At 40.2% G+C, this 23,953-nt stretch overlaps 1 protein-coding gene across 2 annotated transcripts; it reads right to left on the minus strand.

Annotated features, from left to right (window-relative positions):
* Window positions 1–894: 894 nt before the first annotated feature.
* On the minus strand, window positions 895–23,853 carry LOC121545764 (adipolin). Of its 2 annotated transcripts, none has more exons than XM_041856570.1 (8): window positions 22,630–23,853; window positions 11,481–11,585; window positions 10,966–11,077; window positions 10,451–10,638; window positions 9,300–9,408; window positions 8,973–9,066; window positions 2,682–2,760; window positions 895–2,481 (listed from the first exon to the last, which is right to left on the minus strand). In XM_041856570.1, the coding sequence occupies exons 1-8, from the start codon at window positions 22,801–22,803 to the stop codon at window positions 2,383–2,385; spliced, it is 960 nt and encodes a 319-aa protein (XP_041712504.1). In that variant the 5' UTR covers window positions 22,804–23,853; the 3' UTR covers window positions 895–2,382. The 2 variants fall into 2 exon arrangements, with proteins under 2 accessions (XP_041712504.1, XP_041712503.1); XM_041856569.1 differs by having other exon boundaries at window positions 10,451–10,641.
* Between the last annotated feature and the right edge of the window lie 100 nt (window positions 23,854–23,953).

Raw genomic sequence — 23,953 nt, forward strand, 5'->3', positions numbered from 1 at the left:
CTTTGGGCTCAACAATGCTTCCATGAGCAGAGCTCTCTTATTAAGGCATTCATGACTTGATGCTAACAAGCTCATACAAGTGGCTGGACCGACATTTGTGCAATGGAGCCTAAAAGCTGCTTATTAGGGCCTTGTGATACACAGACCACCCAAGATATATATATCCCAAAAAATATATAGAACCGCATTATAACTCCATTATATGACTGGTCGAGGCCCAACAACTGGGCGGTAAAATTGCTCGCAATCCTCTCTGTAAAAAGCATTGATTGATGATACTTGTAGTCTTCTCCAATATACACTGAGTGTACAAAACATTAGGAACACCTGTCTTTCCATGACATAGACTGACCAGGTGAATCCAGGTGAAAGCTATGATCCCTTATTGATGTCACTTGTCAAATCCACTTCAATCTGTGTAGATGAAGGGGATTTGACAAGTTAAAGAAGGATTTGTAAGTCTTGAGACAATTGAGACATGGAATGTGTATGTGTGCCATTCAGAGGATGAATGTGCAAGACAAAATATTTAAGTGCCTTTGAACAGGGTATGGTAGTAGGTGCCAGGTGCACCGGTTTGAGTTTGTCAAGAACTGCAATGCTGCTGGGTTTTTCACTCTCAACAGTTTCCTGTGTGAATCAAGAATGGTCCACCACCCAAAGGACATCCAGCCAACTTGACACAACTGTGGAAAGCATTAGAGTCAACATGGGCCAGCATCCCTGTGGAATGTTTTAGACACATTGTAGAGTCCATCCCCCCGACGAATTGAGGCTGTTCTGAGGGCAAAAGGGGATGCAACTCAATATTAGGAAGATGTTCTGTACACTCAGTGTAGATGTCAAGCTTTTTGCAGCACTCACATGTATTTAGTAAACACAGAAATAACATAATATTTTACCATAGTTTAATTTTGATCTCATTACAATATATCATACTGTATTAGTTATTAAAAAGCAAATTAGTATAAAACATAATGGTACTCCAATCTGTGGTAGTCTTGAAACGTTATATATACTGTAAATTGATCCCTAGGGTGAGAAAATATATGAATATCCATTTATGGTTACATTTGAACATAAACTCAATGTGCATCCAAATTAAATTCTTAACAATGTGTATTAATTAAATATTATAATAATTTACAGAAAACGTCATCAACTAAATGGCAAAACATTTTATAGATATACACAACACAAAAATCTATATGTGAGTATTTTCTAATTGAATAGATAACATGATAAGTCTCTTTTGCTGAAACAACTGGCATTTTATAAAACAATAGGCAACATCTTTTCTGCTTGACCATGGCAGTTATATAATTTGGCATTAGCGGAACTTGGAAACACTGTATATTAAATACATCAGTATAAAACAGAATGGCCAACACACTTGCATTTCATTTAAATTCTCTAACCACATTGCTTAGTTTGGGTTTGAATCCTACAAAATAGTTCCATACAGAAGCGAATCTCTATTAACACAGAAGTAAAATCTTGGGTAAATTTGGTCAGCTGCGTGATTAACTTCTGTGTTCATACGTGTTAAAAATTGAGAGTTCCGGCAAAAAAGTCTCCACCCTCACAAAAGGAAACTCTTAGCCAAAGCATGAAGCACTCGAGGCGAAGCAGTTGAAGCACCGCCTTCGCCCAATCCTGATAAGTCAAAATAACCAGTGACAAAAACCCCAAAACCGGAACTAATGCTGCTCTCACACATCCCATTCAGTTCTGGCAGATTCTCTCGGTCTACACGCAGATTCTGCCAACGGGAGATTATACAGAGGCCAATGTTTCCTCTATTTTGTTCAGTGGGCTGTAGCCTCCACATGAGACACACACAGTCCCCCTAGATATAGCATACAGTACAGGTCACTTTGTTGAGAATAGGGTTTCCTGGTTTACAAAAAATCCTGGTTGGATTTTCTTTAATTTTCTGGAATTTTTCAACCCTAGCTGAAACGTTTGACACCTATACAATGCATACTGAGCATCTTTGCATCATCCAGTGTATATACACACTTACAGGTCCATGTACTGTACTTACTTACTGCCATACAAATGAATAAATTGACATCAGATGATAAAAACCTTTCAAATAAAATATTTTCATTGAGTGATTTGAAGTCTTGTCTATTAAGATTGTCTGTTGGACTGTACTTAATGTTTTTCTTGGCCCATGGGAGTGCTTGCTTTCATGGTGTCTGTGGAGAGACACAGTCCTAAAGCTTTCAAAACTGTCCTTTCTCCTCCATGGATGGTGATAGGCCGATAGCGTCTGTTAGTAGTCCAATTAGACACAGATGCCTTGCGTAGCCAGGGCCCTGGTGTCCAATGGGAAGAGGTAAGGTGTACTCCCAGCCCCAAGGGAAGGACATGAGGCTATACACCCAGCAACATGCCCATGAAGTCAGAGCCATTCTGTATTATGATGGATGCCCCAGCTCCATTGTCCACAAATATTGAGGTGTACTGTCCAACCTGAGGAGATACAATAACATTTTAAATACAAGAATATGATGACTTTGTTTTGATATAGTGATATTACAACCCATTATACAATAGTAATTCTACTTCTCAACCCTTCTTAAAGGCTTTTTTGGCAATAGCTTACTCTATATTCAGCTTAACCCTATTGGAGAATCTTCACGGTGAGAGAGGTTTGATAAATACAAGCCTACCTGTAGCTTCAGCAAGCCTTGCACATACACTGTGAAGATCTTGCTGTTACTTTCCAATCCAACAATCATCTCTAATGACCTGCAATGAAGAAGAAAACAAACAATGAATGTTAATGAATCATAATCTTTTTTCCTGATCTTCACTTGTTCAAAATAACTTTATTTCATCTATACACACCTAACACGTTCTGAAACAAAATCATCTAATTGCATGATACTTCATGAAAAATGTGTTTTTTTTACACATTAAATAAACATGTCATTGCTTCATTTTAAGTCTTGAATCATCATAATCATTATAGTGAGTCTTTAATGAAGTCTGCAGTGCAGAGAGTAATATGTAATATAGCAGGCGTGGAGTCTAGTCGTATAACTCTTGCTGAGACCACTGGCTCCTGTTTAGTGGAAAACGCAACATTTTTATGGTGAATCAATCATGTTTGTCTTCACTTTAACTACCATTGCAATGAGCCTCATTTCACATTCTCTGCATTTTCATGTGTGGGAGAGCGAGACAGGCTGGAGGCTTTGGGGTGGAAAGGCAAAAAAAATGAGGCCACTTTTTCAGATAACAATATTATTTATACATTTCTTTCATATTACCAGGTTGCGAAGCAAGGTTGTTGGCCTGTACATATGGAGGAAATCTAGGTTACCGTTCGTTTCAACATTTCAGATTTTGCTTACTTTATATAAACAGAAATGGCCAAAATATGTGAACAACAATACTCATATCACCGAAAATGGGTGTGTAATACTCTGGTATTTACAAATGAGTGTGTAAAATTCATCCTTCACACATCCCAAAAAGGGAATTTCTCTATTCAGTGTCGTATTCAATAGGCAACAAATTGACAAATAGGCACCACTCCTGGCCTGTGGTGTTGGAAGCAGCAGCAGGTTTTCTCAGGTGTCAAAGGCGAGTCTAGAACGATTTGGAGGCGAAAGGGACCATGGGAAGGAGTGAGAGGACATTTCGTTTAAAGACATCCTTCACATTTACACAGGAAATACCTAACTTGTTCCACACAACATATAACAGACAACTTGTTTAACAGCTCATAAAACTGGCATTAAACTCTGATTATCACGCATGGATTCAATGACTGCTGTCACTATAGAGCCTCAACAACACAACAAAAAAGGCTGCCCTGGCAGACAATAGAATGGATTAGCTAACTCTTTTGGGGATAAAGCAAAAATAGTTTTGATATTGTTTTGTTTGTCAGGGTATTTTTTTTTACTACACTCCAAGTATGTTGCAAAAGCCAGAACAAATCAAAACCATATGGTCATATGGTGAACAATTGTGGAGTGGTATTTCATAGGGTGACTAGATATTGAAGGCCTTTTCAAACTTCATCAAACTGATTTGTTGATGAATGGTAGATGATCAATAGACTGAGACAGTAACACTTCACTGCAGGTGTCCTTATGAATGCATTCATAAAGCTCAATGGGTGTCATGTCTGGTGAGTATGCAGGCCATGGAAGAACTGGGACATTTTCAGCTTCCAGGAATTGTGTGCAGATCCTTGTGACATGGGGTCGTGCGTTTTCATGCTGAAACATGAGGTGACGGTGGCGGATGAATGGCACGACAATAGGCCTCGGGATCTCATCACGGTATCTCTGTGCATTCAAATTGCCATTGATAAAATGCAATTGTGTTCGTTGTCCGTAGCTTATGCCTGCCAATACCATAACCCCACCGCCACCATGGGGCACTCTGTTTACAATGTTGACATCAGGAAACCGCTCGCCCACACAACGCCATACATGTGGTCTGCGGTTGTGAGGCCGGTTGGACGTCCTGCCAAAATCTCTAAATGACGTTGGAGGGGGCTTATGGTACAGAAATTAACATGACATTCTCTGGCAACAGCTCTGGTGGACATTCCTGTAGTCAGCATGTCAATTGCACGCTCCCTCGAAATTTGAGACATATGTGGCATTGTGTTGTTTGACAAAACTGCACATTTTAGAGTGGCCTTTTATTGTCCCCAGTACAAGGTGCACCTGTGTAATGATCATGCTTTTGAATCAGCTTCTTGATATGCCATACCAGGTACAGTGGGGGAAAAAAGTATTTAGTCAGCCACCAATTGTGCAAGTTCTCCCACTTAAAAAGATGAGAGAGGCCTGTAATTTTCATCATAGGTACACGTCAACTATGACAGACAAATTGAGGGAAAAAAATCCAGAAAATCACATTGTAGGATTTTTAATGAATTTATTTGCAAATTATGGTGGAAAATAAGTATTTGGTCACCTACAAACAAGCAAGATTTCTGGCTCTCACAGACCTGTAACTTCTTCTTTAAGAGGCTCCTCTGTCCTCCACTCGTTACCTGTATTAATGGCACCTGTCCACAACCTCAAACAGTCACACTCCAAACTCCACTATGGCCAAGACCAAAGAGCTGTCAAAGGACACCAGAAACAAAATTGTAGACCTGCACCAGGCTGGGAAGACTGAATCTGCAATAGGTAAGCAGCTTGGTTTGAAGAAATCAACTGTGGGAGCAATTATTAGGAAATGGAAGACATACAAGACCACTGATAATCTCCCTCGATCTGGGGCTCCACGCAAGATCTCACCCCGTGGGGTCAAAATGATCACAAGAACGGTGAGCAAAAAGCCCAGAACCACACGGGGGGACCTAGTGAATGACCTGCAGAGAGCTGGGACCAAAGTAACAAAGCCTACCATCAGTAACACACTACGCCGCCAGAGACTCAAATCCTGCAGTGCCAGACGTGTCCCCCTGCTTAAGCCAGTACATGTCCAGGCCCATCTGAAGTTTGCTAGAGTGCATTTGGATGATCCAGAAGAGGATTGGGAGAATGTCATTTGGTCAGATGAAACCAAAATATAACTTTTTGGTAAAAACTCAACTCGTCGTGTTTGGAGGACAAAGAATGCTGAGTTGCATCCAAAGAACACCATACCTACTGTGAAGCATGGGGGTGGAAACATCATGCTTTGGGGCTGTTTTTCTGCAAAGGGACCAGGACGACTGATCCGTGTAAAGGAAAGAATGAATGGGGCCATGTATCGTGAGATTTTGAGTGAAAACCTCCTTCCATCAGCAAGGGCATTGAAGATGAAACGTGGCTGGGTCTTTCAGCATGACAATGATCCCAAACACACCGCCCGGGCAACGAAGGAGTGGCTTCGTAAGAAGCATTTCAAGGTCCTGGAGTGGCCTAGCCAGTCTCCAGATCTCAACCCCATAGAAAATCTTTGGAGGGAGTTTAAAGTCTGTGTTGCCCAGCGACAGCCCCAAAACATCACTGCTCTAGAGGAGATCTGCATGGAGGAATGGGCCAAAATACCAGCAACAGTGTGTGAAAACCTTGTGAAGACTTCCAGAAAACGTTTGACCTGTGTCATTGCCAACAAAGGGTATATAACAAAGTATTGAGAAACTTTTGTTATTGACCAAATACTTATTTTCCACCATAATTTGCAAATAAATTCATTAAAAATCCTACAATGTGATTTTCTGGAGAAAAAAAATCTCATTTTGTCTGTCATAGTTGACGTGTACCTATGATGAAAATTACAGGACTCTCTCATCTTTTTAAGTGGGAGAACTTGCACAATTGGTGGCTGACTAAATACTTTTTTTCCCCACTGTATATGGATAATCTTGGCAAATGAGAAATCCTCACTAACAGGGATGTAAACAACTTTTACACAAAATTTGTGAGGAATAAGCTTTTTGTGCGAAAGGAACATTTCTGGGATCTTTAATTTCAGCTCATGAAACATGGGACCAACACTATAAATTGCGTTTATATTTTTGTTCAGTATACATTATAATAAAAACAACTTGTCAAAAAACACAAACATTTTGAAGCAAATAGAATTATACAACAAAATCAAGGTTGCTGGGGCACAACAGGATTTGCGACAGCTGTGAAAAAAGGAAGATGTGCAGGCTACAGTAACAATGATAGCTACAGTGCCTTCAGAAAGTATTCACACCGCTTGACTTTTTCCACATTTTGTTGTGTTACAGCCTGAATTTTAAATGGATTAAATTGAGCTTTTGTGTCACTAGCCTACACACAATACCCCATAATGTCAAATTGGAATTATGTTTTTACAAATGTTTACAAATGAAAGCTGAAATGTCTTGAGTCATTAAGTATTCAACTTAATTATGTTATGGCAAGCCTAAATAAGTTCATGAGTAAAAATGTGCTTAACAAGTCACATAATAAGTTGCATGTACTGCAATAATAATATTTAACATGATTGTTGTGTGACTACCTCATTTCTGTAAACCACACATACAATTATCTGTAAGGTCCTTCATTTGAGCAGTGAATTTCAAACACAGATTCAACCACAAAGACCAACGATGTTTTCCAATGCCTCGCAAAGAAGGGCACCTATTGGTAGATGGGTAAAAATAAAAAAAGCTGTCATTGAATATCCCTTTGAGTATGGTGAAGTTACTAATTACACTTTGGATGGTGTATCAATACACCCAGTCACTACAAACATGTTTCTTTCCTAACTCAGTTGCCGGAGATGAAGGAATCCGCACATGGATTTCACCATGAGGCCAATGGTGACTTTAAAACAGTTACAGAGTTTAATGGCTGTTATAGGAGAAAACTGAGGATGGATCAACAACATTGTAGTTACTCCAGAATACTAACCTAAATTACAGAGTGAAAGGAAGGAAGCCTGTACAGAATAAAAAATATTCCAAAACATGCATCCTGTTTGCAATAAGGCACTAAAGTAAAACTGCAAAACATTTGGCAAATAAATTAACTTTATGTCCTGAATACAAAGCGTTATGTTTTGGGCAAATCCAACACAACACATCACTGAGTACCACTTTTCATATTTTCAAGCATGGTGGTGGCTGCATCATGTTATGGGTATGCTTGTCAAAGGGAAAGGACTAGGGAGTTTTTTAGGATAAAAAGAAACGTAATAGAGCTAAGCATAGGCAAAATCCTAGAGGAAAACCTGGTTCAGTCTGCTTTCCAACAGACACTGGGAGACAAATTCACCTTTCAGCAGGACAATAACCTAAAACACAAGGCCAAATATACACTGAAGTTGCTTACCAAGACAACATTGAATGTTCTTGATTATTTAGTTTGGTACAACATTTTGGAAGATTTTTTCCCACGCTGAAAGGCAAGGTCCAATAGCCACGGTTCGCGACTGATGGATGGCTTTAGCTATCTAGCTAACGTTAGCTATCTGCTAGCGCTAGCTAGCTAACTTCACTAGCTACAGGTGTAATTCAAAAAATTACTCTTTAGCACATTACACATTTACATCCTATGTTACTTGCACAATTACCTTTTCATCTTAATAAATGTTATTTAACTCAACCTACCTGTGTCATTATTATTCACATTATTTGCTGTCACAAATCCTTGATTTTGTTGTAAAATTCTATTTGATTCCATTTCGTTTTAACATTTTTATGTTTTTTTGGCAAGTTAATGGTATTATAATGTGTCCTTTTTTATATCTGGACATGGTCCAATTTGTACAACTAAGAGCAGTTTATTGTCTCGTTGTCAAAATAAAGAAAATCCTAAGTACATCTGTGCTCCCATTTGCCAATGTTTGTTGGAGATCCTTTGAATGGTAAAGTTTTATGATAGTTTCAACTCATTCTGTAGTCTAAGCACATTCATAACTGTTTTATAACACTTCAAATTAATGTCACTTTACTTAAGGTGTCTTTGAACATTATATTAAGGGCATATGACATGGCCCCGTGTAGCTCAGTTGGTAGAGCATGGCGCTTGCAACGCCAGGGTTGTGGGTAAGATTCCCACGGGGGGCCAATATGAAAAAAATAAAAAAAATAAAAAATGTATGCACTCACTAACTGTAAGTCGCTCTGGATAAAAGCGTCTGCTAAATGACTAAAATGTAAAAAAAATTGTGACCAATCATTCCATGAAATGTAATAATGTGACACAGAGGTTGGTAAATGACATAACACCCTGTTTATAACGCATGGTATGTAGACTCTTATTTAGCATGTAATAACATATGGCATAAGTTGTCATGCAGACTGTGTAATAGCAGTTGTTATTAACAGTTGACATTAGAGCATATGACAACAGGATGAACAGTTATCTGTAACACCCATTAAAACTAGTTTAATTACATCTTATGCCGTTACTCATAACTATTTAAAACGACTTATGACAGCTTATGACAAATGTTACATTGTGTATTATAGCTGTTATAAAGGCTTTATGAATGCATTACCGACTGAGACTGATGGTACTCACGTATATCGATGGCACAGGGATTCGATGCAGATCAGCACTCGCACATTGTCCCTGGCTCTCAGCTGACTCTTACTCCTTTTCACCTCGTTGTGGTCTTCAGGGAGAAAACAGAGTTACTCTGAGGTCATAAATTATCCATCTCAGAAACACCTCTCTGAATAAAAGGTCACAGAGTCCTCTGAAAAGATACAATATTTTAGAAAAATGTCTGTATAAATGGGCCCTCATTCATTGTCTCGATATTTAATTCCAACTTCCAAATCAATATATTTCCCAAGATGATTCCCAGTTAATTAGATTTCCTTATAGTAGAGAAGCATTCCCTACCGATATGAACATTAGCAGAGAACTGGTAGATCCCTGTGACGGGAGCCGTGAATCGTCCTGTGGATTGGTCCATTCCTGTCCCTCTGAGAAAGGCACCTTTGGCAAGAGGCTGGAAGGAGTAATACAATGTGACTTGCAGAATGGAGTTATACAATGACTGACGAATAGAAGTTTTACATCTCAAATTTGGGCTCAATTGATATCAGTACGTTTGCCAAAGTAAACACCCGAGCAATCAATCCGAACTTTTCCAACTGACATTTTTTAAACTTGGTATATGTCTACTCTTAAAGGGCCAATCAGCAGTTGAAACAATAACAAAGTGTTTCCCTGCCACTGTTTTGGTAAAATGCTGAGGGATGGGGCTGGAGAAATGTAATCACTCTCAAATTCATAGACAAAGCTATGGATGCAAGGACTGACCATCCATGATATCAAAGTTATAGTTTTAACCATCTTTTGAGGCTATACAGTGTTTGTTTACATTTACTTTGTTAACAAACATTGGAGTAAAACAAGCTTATATTTTGGGTTCTGATGGGGTACGACAGTTAAACTAAGCTCATGACGAATTGTATAAGTTATATTCTTCAAGAATCAATGGGTACATATAATTCATTTATACGTCCAAAAATTGATGTAACAACTGCTGATTTCCCCTTTAACCTCCCGCCTCAGAATGTCCTTGTACATAGTTCTTCCACTACAGCATGCTAATTTAAACAGTGTCTAAATTTGTCCTCTCCATGCCATATTCCAAGTCACAGACAGAGTGCCTTTTGTATGCCGACCCAGAAAGTGATGTGGAGCATTGCATTTTTTGACTAAGGACTAAGGAGCCAGTCTAAGCTCCAGCCTCGTACAGCTTTGTCAGACTCTAGGGATGGGTGTTCCCTAAGGATTCCTGGCTTCATAATTATACATCACGCAGAATCATTGCTGGTTAAATCTTCAAACCCAATATTCAAACACAGCTAAAAGAAAGAAAACAGAAAGAAACCTGATTGTGAATATTAATATGGGCTTGATATTGTGTACTGAATGGTTAAGAGTAAGACAAGAGGATAAAGAAGATGGTCAAGGGGGTGACCAAATACTTCCCAAACTTCTAGATTCTTTACAAACTTCTCAATTGTTCCTCCAAAACATACCGTCTGAAAGTTCTGTAACTCCATCAGTGTCTTCTTGTCGATAACCACAGGTCCTTTGAGTTTACAGTGGAAGGCTTCCTCTATCCTCCTGTAAGAGGGCATTCCTTCCAGGGAGATGAGGACCGTGGGTATCTGACTAGGACTGGTACTGGTCTGCCTGTCCACTGCAGCAGCTCTCCTCTCTGTAGCTTCTGATTAAAACACAGAAGGAATATGAGATAATCTCAACTAGAAAGATGACAAGAATATGGACTTGACTTTAAACTATAGGAAAAACGTTCTCTGGCACTACAGTACACTGATAGAGTAGTGAGCTTGCTGACCCGATATCTACCGTGGATGGTCAGGTACTAATGAACTACTTCAGCCTTCACTGAGACAATGATCCATCAGTAGTAACAATCAAACACCAATGTCTTGAAATCAATGAGTCCTCTTATACACAGCGAAGGACCAGATCAGACTTTATCAAATTGTGTCTTTATATGACATTTTAGGACTTTATATGATGTCACCTTTTATCATCTCCTTGAACTCCTGGAGGAGGACTTCCTGGGTGACCTCTGCCCCGGGGGATCCAGGAGGTCCCTGGGGGCCTGGGGGGCCAGGAGGACCTGGTGGCCCGGGCTGACAGAGACCACGAAATTATAACACATTACATAATAATATAGGATCATATGAATAAGAAGATAATCTACTGTACACCAGTGGAGGCTGCTGAGGGGAGGAAGGCTCATAATAATGGCTGGAATGGAGTCAATGGAGTGGTATCAACCACATCAAACATGTGGTTTCCATGTGGTTGATACCACTCCATTGACTCCATTCCAGCCATTATTATGAGCCATCCTCCCCTCAGCAGCCAACACTGCTGTACACACGATTTGAAACCGAAACTTGTTTCAGTATTTGAACGACCAATATTCTACTTATGTATCTTACTAGATGCTTCGTGACCAATGTAATGAACGGACCAGTGCTTGATCAGCTAGCTTATTTGAACCACTCCTGAAGCCATTGTTATATTTACCAGTGGCCTTTTGCGTTTGCGACACTTCCCAGGGAAGTTGCCTACGGGTCGTTTCACAAAGTCCATCCATGATCCCAGGGGATCCACTCTCTGGTTGTCAGGATTCTACAGGATACATGAGACAGAGAAACCCATAAGACATTTTTCATTCAAATAGACGGCATAGCTAGATCTACACAGAAGATGGTATGGGACATGTTTGAACTCTCAATATTAAACCACTTTAGAGGTCTGATTTTGCAACAAAGACAGGCCTACTATGAATCAATGATACATCAAGGAGAGCCAGGTGTACTTACATAAACCTGGCTGATTGATGGTGAGCATTGAACAAGTGCCCAGTAAAATAAAGTGGGATAAAGGGTGCTGCCAGAATGTACTTACAATCAAGCTAGTCCCAAACTGTTGCACTGTGTTCATATTCCTCAATCACAATGGCTCTTTAAGGAGAACAGTGCTAATTGCAAGATTCATCAGATATTTCAGTCTGGAATCATTTCGTCCACTGGCACACAATGCAAAGTATTGTAACTATGTAACTGAATCCAATGAGTCATAATTTCTGCTTACCAACCATTGGAAAATCTTGCCTTAAGATACTATTAAATGGTGCCAGACATCAAGGCAGGTCACATTATTAAGTGAACTCTTTTTCTTTCTTTCTCTCTCTCTCCCTGTCTCTCCTTGCCGATCTACTGCCATTCCAGAGAGAGGGAATAAGGCTTTTTGTGTTGTATCTTTCACTTTGCCAATTATGTTCAGTCACTTTTTCTCTCCAAGACTTTCCTTTTTTGCTTGTTCTTTCTCTCCAGATAATTCACTCAGGTGCCACGTCAATTCTTATTTGCCTAATAGGGTCACATGAAAATAAAGAAGACTTCTGAAGTGATTTTTTCAACACAAACATTTCCATGAGCATACTGTGCATTCAGGACTCCCTGAAAAATGACTCTATCCATGAGGTATTTCAGTGACCAATTAGCCTATGACAAGATTTCTAAATATCCAACAACACTTTCACCTATACCTAGCTACAAACATACCAGCAATTCAACGTTTTTTTGGCATGCAATTGAAAATGTACATACAGTAAGCTATAACAGGAAGGAAATTACCGAAATGACCTTGATGAACACAATAATAGATATGGTGACATACCATAAAAGTCAACAGAGGCTGTTGAAGATGTTAAAGTGCATGAACATTCATGATTTCTAAGTGAAAACGCCCTTATGCTAGTGGTGATGACTGTAGACCTTTGATTGACATGCAGGGATTATGGATGTGTGGTGATGTTATCCTTTTGTTGAAGAAAAACACCCTCACATATCTCATTTATCAAAATGACAGGCCTCTGCCACCAAATAATTCTAACCATAACCCACCCTGGCTGACGTTATTTCATTTGGGTGAAAAGTATGAATTCCAATAACCACAAAATGCCTTGAATCCTCCCCAAAGCAAAGACCTTCTTCTTCCTCCCAAACGTCAAGTGACTGTGGTGGAGATAGAAGAGGAGATTAGGACGTGCCAGGGAGGTGAGCTGTCTGAAATTGTATTTATTTAGGTTTGGCAGGAGGACACAGATCCCTTATCTGCAAAACTAACATGCCCCCTGTTCTTGACAGAAAGATAGACTCGCCTCTTGTTCTGTTCAACAGCAACAAACTAACCGCTTGTTTGTCTTGTCTACAATATACTGGGATAAAAGAAGGTTTCATATTTTGGGTTTGTTTTTTCTCTCCGTCTTCTCTCTTTTCTTGTGACAGCAGACAAAATAAACAAGTTAAGTAACACAGCGCCTCCTGCATGTTGGATGTCTGTGGGTTTTTGTTGTGTTTTTAAAGCCTGGAGACAGATAAAAGGCAGACAGATTTTGTCAAGCCAAAAATACTGTTATTGCATAACCCACCACATCTTTTCCATATCATTGCAACACTGCCCGGGCCATTTAATTGGTTATACTGAACTTTTTCTTTCTACAGTTCATGCTGCATAGGAATAATCTCTAAGTATACTTCTCACTTTCATACCAACCTTAAAAGCTCATAGGAAAAATAATTTGAGTTTGAGATGGTGAAAAAATCTGAAAGAGCTGCCTACAACTCTATTCCTAAACTACACTTTTGATTTAAACACTGACAATAATCACTGAGGACCCTCTCTGACAACTCTGTTTGATTGAAGTGATGCACACTGAACATTGACAGCAGGTGAAACACATAACAAGGACCTTAACCCTACGCTTGACGGTTCATCCTGCAGTTCTCAAAAGAACTGCACCTCTCCTCTCACATTGATGTCATACATAGATCATCATACTGTATGTCAGATGTTTTTAGACCAACTCAAGTCAGCCCACACATGCAACTTATAATTATATATGCTACTGTAGCTATTCCCTGCATAATAATAAAAAAAAGTCAGCATAGCACTGCCAGGACAGGAGGCCTCTCTTTCTGCTTGTTATCATCTTATATTGTTAACACACGCCATTGTAATTAAACACGTAAAACCGTGCCCGAAAGGATTTTTGATATTTTAGGAAGTTGGCCTGTAACCAATATAATTATAACTGTTATTCGAACTGCAAGATGGAGCAAATCACTTTTTGACACTTTAAAACAGTGTGTAACACATCATGATAATTGCTATTTGGTGTCAGGAGTGCAACAATAAAACATTAAGTCATGAGGATTTTAAAATCTATTCAAGTCTTTTATCCTTCTAGTATAGACACACATTTCTCACTTTCATTGACCTGCAGTGCTGTACATTGCTCAGCTGGACATAATATTTTCGCTACCATGACATCCAATAGTGATAGGTGGTGATGCTTCCCACATCTTGCAAGAAATTATGATTCAATGCACCTCAGACACAGAGAAATTAAAATCATATTGCATGACGAAATTGAAAAACTGTATGTTTAATCTAGTTCCTATTGAGTGTGGTGCAAAATAAACTATGTTCTGACTCACATACCTTTATATCAGCACGTACAGCACATGAACAAAGTGAACAGAGGATAGATACAGGTATCAATCTGAACTTCCCTTTGATCCCGGCTGTTGTATGAGTGCCATCCAATGGCCGTGTCTTTCAACAGCTGTGAGAGCACACCACTCCAGTGGTGATTTGGAAAATGTGTCAGACATTCTTAAGGTGTCAAACTAAAGGTATTCCTCAGAACATCAAACACTGTTTGTTTGGCTCATCGGTGGGGGCTCTATTCATGTTGCTACAGACCCCGATCCTTATACTGCAATGAACTTTGCTTACAAATATGTGACCACAATATACGATGAACATCACAGTTTGTATGCATGATGTACAATATCATGACACTTTTGCAACACTATGTTGTTGAACATTGCATGTAAGGTTGCAAATATGTAATAGCCTACCTACTGTATGTTATTTACCAGCTGAATTAGTGCTTCATTATAGCCATGATCATTCAGGAAACAGTTGCCCGAGTGGTGATGAATAATCCCTTTGCATGCATCTCTTTACGTATGTTTGTGATGTAGTTCGGTGAAATTAGGTAGAATATAATTTTATTTGAAGCAATAAAGGGAGGGAAATATGTCCCAGGGGCAGCATGCCATCAAAAACACATTGTGCGTTCCAAATGACCAGAGCTGGTCAAAAGTAGTACACTATGTAGGGAATAGGGTGTATTTTGGAATTCAGCCACATACACAACTGTTAAAACTTGTCTCTTTGGCTGCAATAGATCCTCAACCAGAACAGCACTCCACATAGCAGGCCGTTTCTGAATCCTTTTGAAAAAGAAACATTGCCACCTCCTCTGTAGACATACCAGTATAGCAAACAATATATTGTAATGTTAACTGACTGGTCTGTTGTGACAAAGCTCTTAAAATAAATGGAGAAAAAAACCAGAATGGAATGGACTCTACCTACATGTGTTTTTATCCTACTGTTTTTACCAAACAAATGTAAATGTGAGAGCAGGGTGCACCAGCCACACCAAAAAATAAGCTTGTAAGATTATGTCTAATGTTTCTTGCATGTTTTGTGAACAGGTGCATATTTCGTTTGACGTGGGATAGGATGATGGAGAGGCGTCCCTAATCCCTTGTTTTTATGTCGGTGTAGTCCTTTTGCAGTCATCCATGCGTGGAGGAGGCTAACTGAGGTAGGACCTATCACATCCTGGGAGGCAGGGATCCCCAGGCTCCAGTAGGGCTGGGCTAGGGGGAACCTGCATGCTTCCTCACGTCACGCATCTAACCATCCAGCACAGTTCTCCCCCGATGCACCTCATAGACAGAGGATTTACCACCACAACGCTAAATATGGTTAGACATGCAACCGGCGCAACTGGTGCACCCTGCATGAACGCTGCACTTTAACTTTGTAGATATGTCACATAAAAGTTGTTGAGTATATGAGAAAAGCGTAGGCCTATGCATATTAACCACATTAAATATACACACCATTTTCATCTCTAGAGTGCTATCAAATTATCAAATGATATGACTGTAAAGGATCAAGCCAGTTTCAAGTCACAGTTTTTGTGGGTATGCTGCACGTACACATATTCCTATGGTGTAGTCTTCATATCATATTTTCCTTCTTTCCACAAAACAACTGCTGCAGTGTCAACATGCCATAGATATTTATGCAAACATTGAATGTGCATTCCTTTCCAGTGAAGACATGTAAGAGCTACTAAAGCAATCAAATGTATTTATGAAATCTCCTAGGGAATAATAACTGTGCTTTAGTCACGAAAGCTGAAGAGAGTCTGATTGCTGTCACACCTGCTTTGTGTTCAAATTATAGTCTTCAAATTGCTCAAATGGTGGCTCTTTTCCCTCTGTATCTGTGGTAGGTAAGAGGATCCATTAAAAATGACTCTGGCTCCACTTCCATATCAAGCTGAAAACTGAACAGTTTTGCCAGACCTGGGTTCAAATATTATTTGATACACTTCATTTGTAGAGCACTTTTAATTTACACACAGAAATCACAAAGCTCTGAAAAACGTTCTGTGCTTGATTGAACTTGCAATGGAACCAATAGAAAAGTCCCAATTATGCAAATCAACCCCACCAGGCACTCTAGGCAGGCTAAACACTCAAAGTAATTTAAAAGATTTCAAATAATATTTGAACCCAGGTCTGAATTATGCTCCATGGTTTTATCCACTGTGGAATGCCCCAGGAAGATACTGTAGATACTCATGAGATCTTCTCTTCTTTTATCTGCTCCATAGCCTCCATTTGTGGTTCCACTCTGCCACATAAGTGCAGAGTCTTAATTTCTGTTTGGTTTAAGCACTTTTATTGTGTAAGTACTGTGCTCACTTACTTTATGAGGTATTAAAAACATGTTGTAAGTAGAAAAGCACAAAATATCAGAGGAAAAAAAAAATATATCGTTCATCTGAAAGGCAAATTTGAATACATGCCAAATTCTCCCTGGCGTCAACACCCATCAAATGTAAGTCTGATGTAAATATCACAGCAAAACAGAAAGACATAACTCTTGCTACAAACAACAATGGCTCTGAAACCGATTCAAGGATTGCCAACATTTTAACAATAATTTGGACTGCAGTAGGTTTATACACCCCCATATTATTCTTTACTCAGAAGAGAATATACTCAAAGCCTCTGGTAGCGGTGAAATCATGTCGTTTTCAAGACTCCAGTCCAATGTGAATCTGAGGTAGAGGAACATGACCAGCACATGATACGTATCAGGCAAGATTAAGGGATTTCTATAAATCTGGCATCAATTAGAAGTTATTAAAATGAGAGGTAATCCAAATAAAACAGGACCTCTTTGCATAATATGTAAAAAATAAAAAAAATAAAAAAAGATTTCTGGCACCCAAAACAGAGCGCAAGGGGAATATCATCCTAACAGTTTATTTTATTTGTAGATTTCAGATATAATGACAAAGGGCTGCTTATTATTATTATCGCTGTCTGTCAGGATTTCAATGAGTGCATAAATCGATTGTGCAATGTGTAAGTAAACAATGGTCATTAAGACGTGTAATAAAACCAAAAATCCCATAAGATATGAGTCATACTCTCACTATGGGATGCTTGGTCTCACTGTGTCCAATCTTGTGGTTGGATATGGTGATGGGCAAGCTGAGTCAGCTATACCTCCTTTACCAGTGTGAGAGATGAGGTGTGTGTGTGTGTGTGTGTGTGTGTGTGTGTGTGTGTGTGTGTGTGTGTGTGTGTGTGTGTGTGTGTGTGTGTGTGTGTAGCCTATGTCTGTGTGTGTGCACCCACTGTGTCAGTGGGCCTAGCGTTTCCTGTGGGTGACAGGTCCGGTCCCCTGTGTGTGGGGCGATCCAAACGGTCCCACACACCCCTTCATTAATCATGGTGTTGAGATGAGAGAGGGGAAACTCAAGCCCTCCCCCAGGGCACTGCTTAGCCATTACTCAACACGCTAGGTGTGTTTGATTTGACTGCCTCAATTACTGCCATCACTGACTGAGCCCTTTGCTACTCAACGCTGACAGATTTCACTGCACTTTGGAAAGAAGTGAAATAATTGGCTAATTGATATATTGTTCCCGTAGTTCTGCCCTCACAGTGTATTTATGGTGCTAGTCAGTGAAAACATGATAGATTGGACTGTGAATCATGACCCATCTATGTTATTACTTTGACACATGCCCAGAAAGAAGGGTAGAATAAAAAAATGTGTAGTGCTGTCAGTGATTTTAGCGGACATAATGTTGATTTTTGCGCAAAAAAAGACTGCTTGGAACAAAAGGTTACTGCTTTGTATCAGTTCACCAAATTTCACAAAGTACACCACTCCACACCTCAATTGTGATCAATTTCAAATGGAAAATATCTGATGGAATGTGGTCTGCTGCACCCTGCCAACAGCTCTCACTGGGGTTGTGCCAGATACAAAATGAATGCCATCATAAGAAGACTTTCCACAGCATGAGCAAAAAGAAAAACATGCAAATGTATAAACTGTTTGGCTTGTTTGAAGATACAAGCTGGTGTTCTCCTGCCAACATAACTTTAATAGAGGTTGTTTTCTCCAAAACATTACAGGTAGGGGAGAGTGGGGCAAGTTGAGCCAAAGGGGTAAGTTGAGCCAAACTCGTTTCTAGGAAACCATACACAAAATTAATCATTTGACCAAACATTTAGGAAGAGATCATAATTTCATGAAGTCTGTGAAGGAAGAAACCACATGGAAAAAGTGGTAAGCAAGTTAGGTCCAAAAAACAGATTTTCACCAAGTCAAATGAATTAATTTTGTAAGAGGTTTCATCTAAACTAAAGTAGATCATTTTAAGATTGTTCTATACATCGGTTGGGGTCTCTATAAGCTTCAATATAAGGTCCTAAACCTAGCATGAAAATGCATCCTTGTAGCTGTGTGTGCTAATATAGTCTAAATGTTTGCCTTGGTATAAGTTGAGCCAATGGTCGAGCAAATGTAAGTGTTTTCTTCCCATTCGTAACGCAAGGCATTATTGCTGGTATATGAAGTAACAACAGGGCCTGTGTTAAAAGTGTTTAAAAAGTACAAAGTGTGTATTAGGTGTTAAACCTGTGTTAAAAGATCCTTAAAATGATTAAAAGACCAAAAAAATCCATTGTGATTGTGTTGAATTGTGTTTGGGAAATAAAGATAGGCATGGTTTTAAAAAGGTAGTGGAAATATTTCATTCAGTACAGAAATGTTCTAGGTGGCTTAACTTACCCTGTCCTCCGGCTTCACTCACCACCTTCCGGAGACATTTGAAACCCCACCTCTTTAAGGAACACCTGGGATAGGATAAAGTAATCCCCCCCCCAAAAAAAATTGTAAAGTGGTTATCCCACTGGCTATAGGGTGAACGCACCAATTGGTGAGTCGCTCTGGATAAGAGCGTCTGCTAAATGACGTAAATGTGCCCTTGAGCAAGGCACTTAACCCTAATTGCTCCTGTAAGTCGCTCTGGATAAGAGCGTCTGCTAAATGACTAAAATGTAAAATGTAAAAATGCTTAATTGACCCTGTCCCGCAGCTCAATTTACCCCATACCTGAAGTAAGTTGTGCCAAGAGACCCATTTTTTTGGACAAGCTATTTTTTCAAAACTGTAACGTTTATATGAATTATGATTATTTCCAGGGATACACCACATCCTGAAATATATGTAGATATCTTTGTTAGCAAGAATACTATATTTCCCTTGACTGAGTGATACTGAATGTAAAGATAGGCTCAACTTACCCCACTCTCCCCTACAGGTGTGAGGATTAAGTGATAAAACTTGAACAAACTAAGATTCCATCATGAAATAAAGTTACCAAGCACTGCTTTCAGCTGGCATAGTAGATATTATTCGTTTTTTTACTGGATACATTTTCAGTGAACTCTGGATGATATAGCATTCCATTTTGCTGTTGCATTGTCGATACAAAATGCACAATAAGCAGCCTGGCCTCAGAGCCATAGGAAATATACTTTACGTATTTCTGAGCATGCCCAAGACATATGATACCTACTGATGGTCTAGTTACTTAAGACAGAAACAAATGTAGGGAGGTTGGTCGGCGAGGATGGGTAGGCATAATCCGCAACACTCTAGAATCCAAAGGTACACTCTAGCATTCCAAAGGTTGCATTTTTGAGTATTGTCAGGGACAACTGTAGCATTTTAGCTAACCTTTCCCCTAACCCTTGTTCTAAACGTAAATTCACCTCACCTTTGTCGTTTTAGTTCTCCTAACCTTTGTCATTAGTTCCCCTAAACGCCAACATAAATTCTCCCAGTAATTCTCCTTTGTTGTTACAGCGCAACAAGCAACCTGGTATCAGATAAAGACGTGTAATACTATACGTCCTCCAAGTAGTATGATAAGGCACATCATTCAATTCATATGCTACTGTACGATCAGGTAAGATGTATGATACTATACATCCTCTAACTCATATGATATTGTACGACCGATATTCCATTCATTATGTAACCTAACGTAAAGTAACGTAAACGTAAAGTAACTTATCATACTAAATGGAGTGTCACAGATTTACATACAGACTTATATGAATTGCCCTGAGACCACGTTACAATAAGACGTGCTCAAGTTCTGTAGCCTAAATGAGTCTTCTGTAGCCTAAATGAGTCTTGTTGCATTGTCTAACCTTGAACATCTCCACTCTTTAACCTTAGATGTAAAGTCTAAACCCCAGGGTCCTCAACTAGAGGTGACAGTATTTGGCCGAGACACTATCTGGCATAACATAGGGTCTTAGGAGTGATTATGTCATTACCCTCAGATTGTGGGAGACAAGATGAAAAGAATGTAAGTGAGGGGGGCACAGGGGGCTAATCCTTGTAGAGGTGTCCTCTTTCAGGACCCTTTCTATAGGGCTTTGTGAGGGGCTTACACGGCACGCTGCCCCAGTTTTTCGGGGCCGCACCGCCCCTATCGGATGTCCCAGACACAGCGGAGTCAGACTGGCCCTGTGAATGACAGCATCAATGGGCTGGGAACAGTACTGCCAAAGCCCTTTAAATATCTACCCACCTAACTTTCCCAGGAATTACATCATGGCAGTCTGCCTGTGGCCTGTTGCTGGACCATTGGGGGAGATGGAGGGGGGCAGCGGGGGGCTATGGAGACAGAGACACCCTGGGCTCGGTTAGATAGATAGGAGAGAGAACAAAACAGATATCCTAGTGGGGTGCAGAAGTCCTCAGTCTTCAGCAACCTGGGGGTTGACACAAGGTCATCCTTCATAGCCTTCTGCTTTTACAGGGCAAACCAAGTCAAATAAACACAGCCAGATCACAATGAGACAGGCTAGGGCTGAATAATGTGTTCTTCTTCTTGAGAATACAGAAACAAATCCTCACTCTATCTATGGCAAATAAAAGTCAAAGGCTAACCAACCAACAGAGCAGAGGCAACCTGGTAGAGCTTGGACTGGGAGGAAGGGCTGGCATTGAGCGGATAGGGCAGTGAGGGTTATTTGAGAATGCCAACACAATGGGTGGGCTCAAGGCAAAACAAATACCTCATTGGAAACTCCTGGAAATATGCAATACCAGCAATAAACCAATAAATAAAAAATATGAAAGGTAAAATGCTGTTTTTGGACATGGAAACATAAATGAAAAGTAGATGTATGAATCAGTGGCAACGGAGCATTTTGGGTTTACCCAAGTACCACATGGTGTATTTTCAACAAAAAACAACTTTTACTACACCTTTTTCATATTGTACTTTGGTGTAAAAATAAACCATTCTATCTGTTTGCCAATTCGTTAAGCCTTTCAAACCATCAAATTACTGTCCATATTTTATATTTAAATAAATACTATAATTTGGCTACACATTTAGAGAATGTACTTAACTGTAACTATCACTAATTCACCTTGATTCAAACCCTCTTGAGCCCTGATTTGTCAATAAACAATCCTTAAATCTGATAGGCTGGGAAATCGGTGTTAGCCCCCCATAGTGAGGACTAATTGGTGCATTGATCATCCCACATTCCACACATTCTTCAGGAAGTCATCCATTTAGGTTTGCACACATTTCAGACACAACTCACTTTCTCAGGCTTGACCCAGTAGGGCAAACCTCTTCTATGCAGGCTATTGCCACTACACCACTACACTCATTCTCTCTATAAAACACTTTGACATGAATTATACATTCATAAAGCCTGAATCAAGTCCAGATAAGGCTGTCAGAGCATGTTACCTGCCATAGCCAGTCATTGCGATCCATAATTTAACAAGTTAATTATCATCTCAAGTATATGTCTCAGAATAGATTCCAAGGTTAAGAGAATGCAATCAGATGATTTAACACGTTGTTTGAATTTAGGTAGCACTACCGCAATTTTATTTTCTATGAGGTTTGTACTGTTGATAATCATCAGATCAGGCAATCAAAATTAAAAGTCACAATCCAAAACCGCTAATAAAGTTAATAACATATTCCACATACTAATCAGAACCATTCTTCTGATGTTCAGCACTCGTAGGAATAGAACAAATATACACATTTCAGCCATAAAGTTTGAAATACACCAGCAGATCAACAAAGCAGAGAAGAGGCTGGAGGCAGCCGCTGGTGACTTCAAAACCACATTTTTGTGAGTTTCAAATCAAGCATTACCTTGGTGCTCCCGCCGACCTCTTCGCTGTTGGAGAGGGTAGTGTTGTACGCCTCTGTGTGCTGTGGGGGGGTCTCCTGCGGCCTCTTCCTCTCCTTCTTGGCATCCACCCCTTCCAGCAGGACACACTGGGTCCAGAACACCGCAGCCAGCACGGCCAGCGGCCCACACCACATTTTCAACACACACTAAATCAACCCAAAGGTCCCTGAAACAGTCTGAGGAAGCGTCTTTGATCAACTGGCCCAGTGGTCTGTCCAAACTGTCCAACGATTGGGAAGAATAAAGTTATTGCCCGATTGCAAAAATGCAAGGACCCCAACCAAGATGATTGGACCGCAACAACTCTGAGGGCTGAAGGACTCCTGGTTTGGCTGCCTGCTGCTGCTGCTGCTCTCTTCCTGATGATCTTTGAGCCAGACAGCAGTGTGTTGCTGGAGCACAGCTAACTCTAGCCAGAAAGCCAGGCGGCTTACTCAACTATGAAATGTGGTCCCAGGGAATGACAGATCGGCACAGATCTGACAGCAAATAAACCCATTAGTGAGATTTTTCACGCTTTCTGCTCTGTGGGGGGGAGGAGGGGGATGCAGGGGGCAAAGGAGAGCGAGGTGGAGAAGAGGGGTGTTTGAAGCTGGGGGAGGGAGGGAACCCTTGGGTAGAAGTGGATGGTAGAGTTCTCTATCACCCTCTTTCTTGCTCTTTCTCTCACACTGAGCAATGGATCTTCCTCATAGTATTTCGATAGTTGGGTGAAGTGGAAGTCCCATAATAGTTGGGATTTTCTTCAGAGAATACTGCTTGGCATTCAATCCCTCAGTCCTCCTCACACGTGGTTCCCACAGGAGTAGACAGAGAATTAAAGAAGTTGGAGATGGTCCAGTTTTCTCAGCCTTTGGCCTTCCTTCTTCTTTTCTCCTTAAAGGGTATAAAATTGGTCCCCCGCAGCAGCAGCTCCAGAGAGAAAACTTCAAAGTGGTGTAAAAAACCCTTTGAGGAGTATTAGCAACACAGTCTCTGCTGTCCAGTACACCCAGCTGTACATAACTCACTACTGCTCATTCATCAACCCAGTCCGTCTGCTCTGGGGTGACAAAAACATGTGCAATTTCACCTCAGAGAGCCCTGTTTGTCTGTCTGTGTGTGTGTCAGTGTGTGTGGTAGGTCCCTGTTTCTTTCTTGCTCCGTTACACACACTCTCTCGCTCTCTCTCTCCTTCTCTGTTGCTCTCTCTATGTGACTGAGCTTACAGAAGGGCTCACAGTGGAGTTTTATCATCACTCACTCTCCCTCCCTCCCTCCCTCCCTCCCTCTCTCTCTCTCTCA

This window comes from Coregonus clupeaformis, chromosome 30, assembly GCF_020615455.1.
Source record: "Coregonus clupeaformis isolate EN_2021a chromosome 30, ASM2061545v1, whole genome shotgun sequence".
In the NCBI taxonomy this organism is placed as follows: Eukaryota; Metazoa; Chordata; class Actinopteri; order Salmoniformes; family Salmonidae; genus Coregonus; species Coregonus clupeaformis.

Bases quoted from the DNA above. Each gene is read 5' to 3' on its own strand.
- LOC121545764 (XM_041856569.1), bottom strand. From the start codon at position 22,803: ATGTGGTGTGGGCCGCTGGCCGTGCTGGCTGCGGTGTTCTGGACCCAG. The intron at 10,642-10,965 runs GTGACATCATAT...TGTTTTAATCAG, and splicing joins GTTCAAGGAGATGATAAAAG to AAGCTACAGAGAGGAGAGCT. The intron at 9,067-9,299 runs GTAGGGAATGCT...TTCTCCCTGAAG, and splicing joins CTCTGCTAATGTTCATATCG to ACCACAACGAGGTGAAAAGG.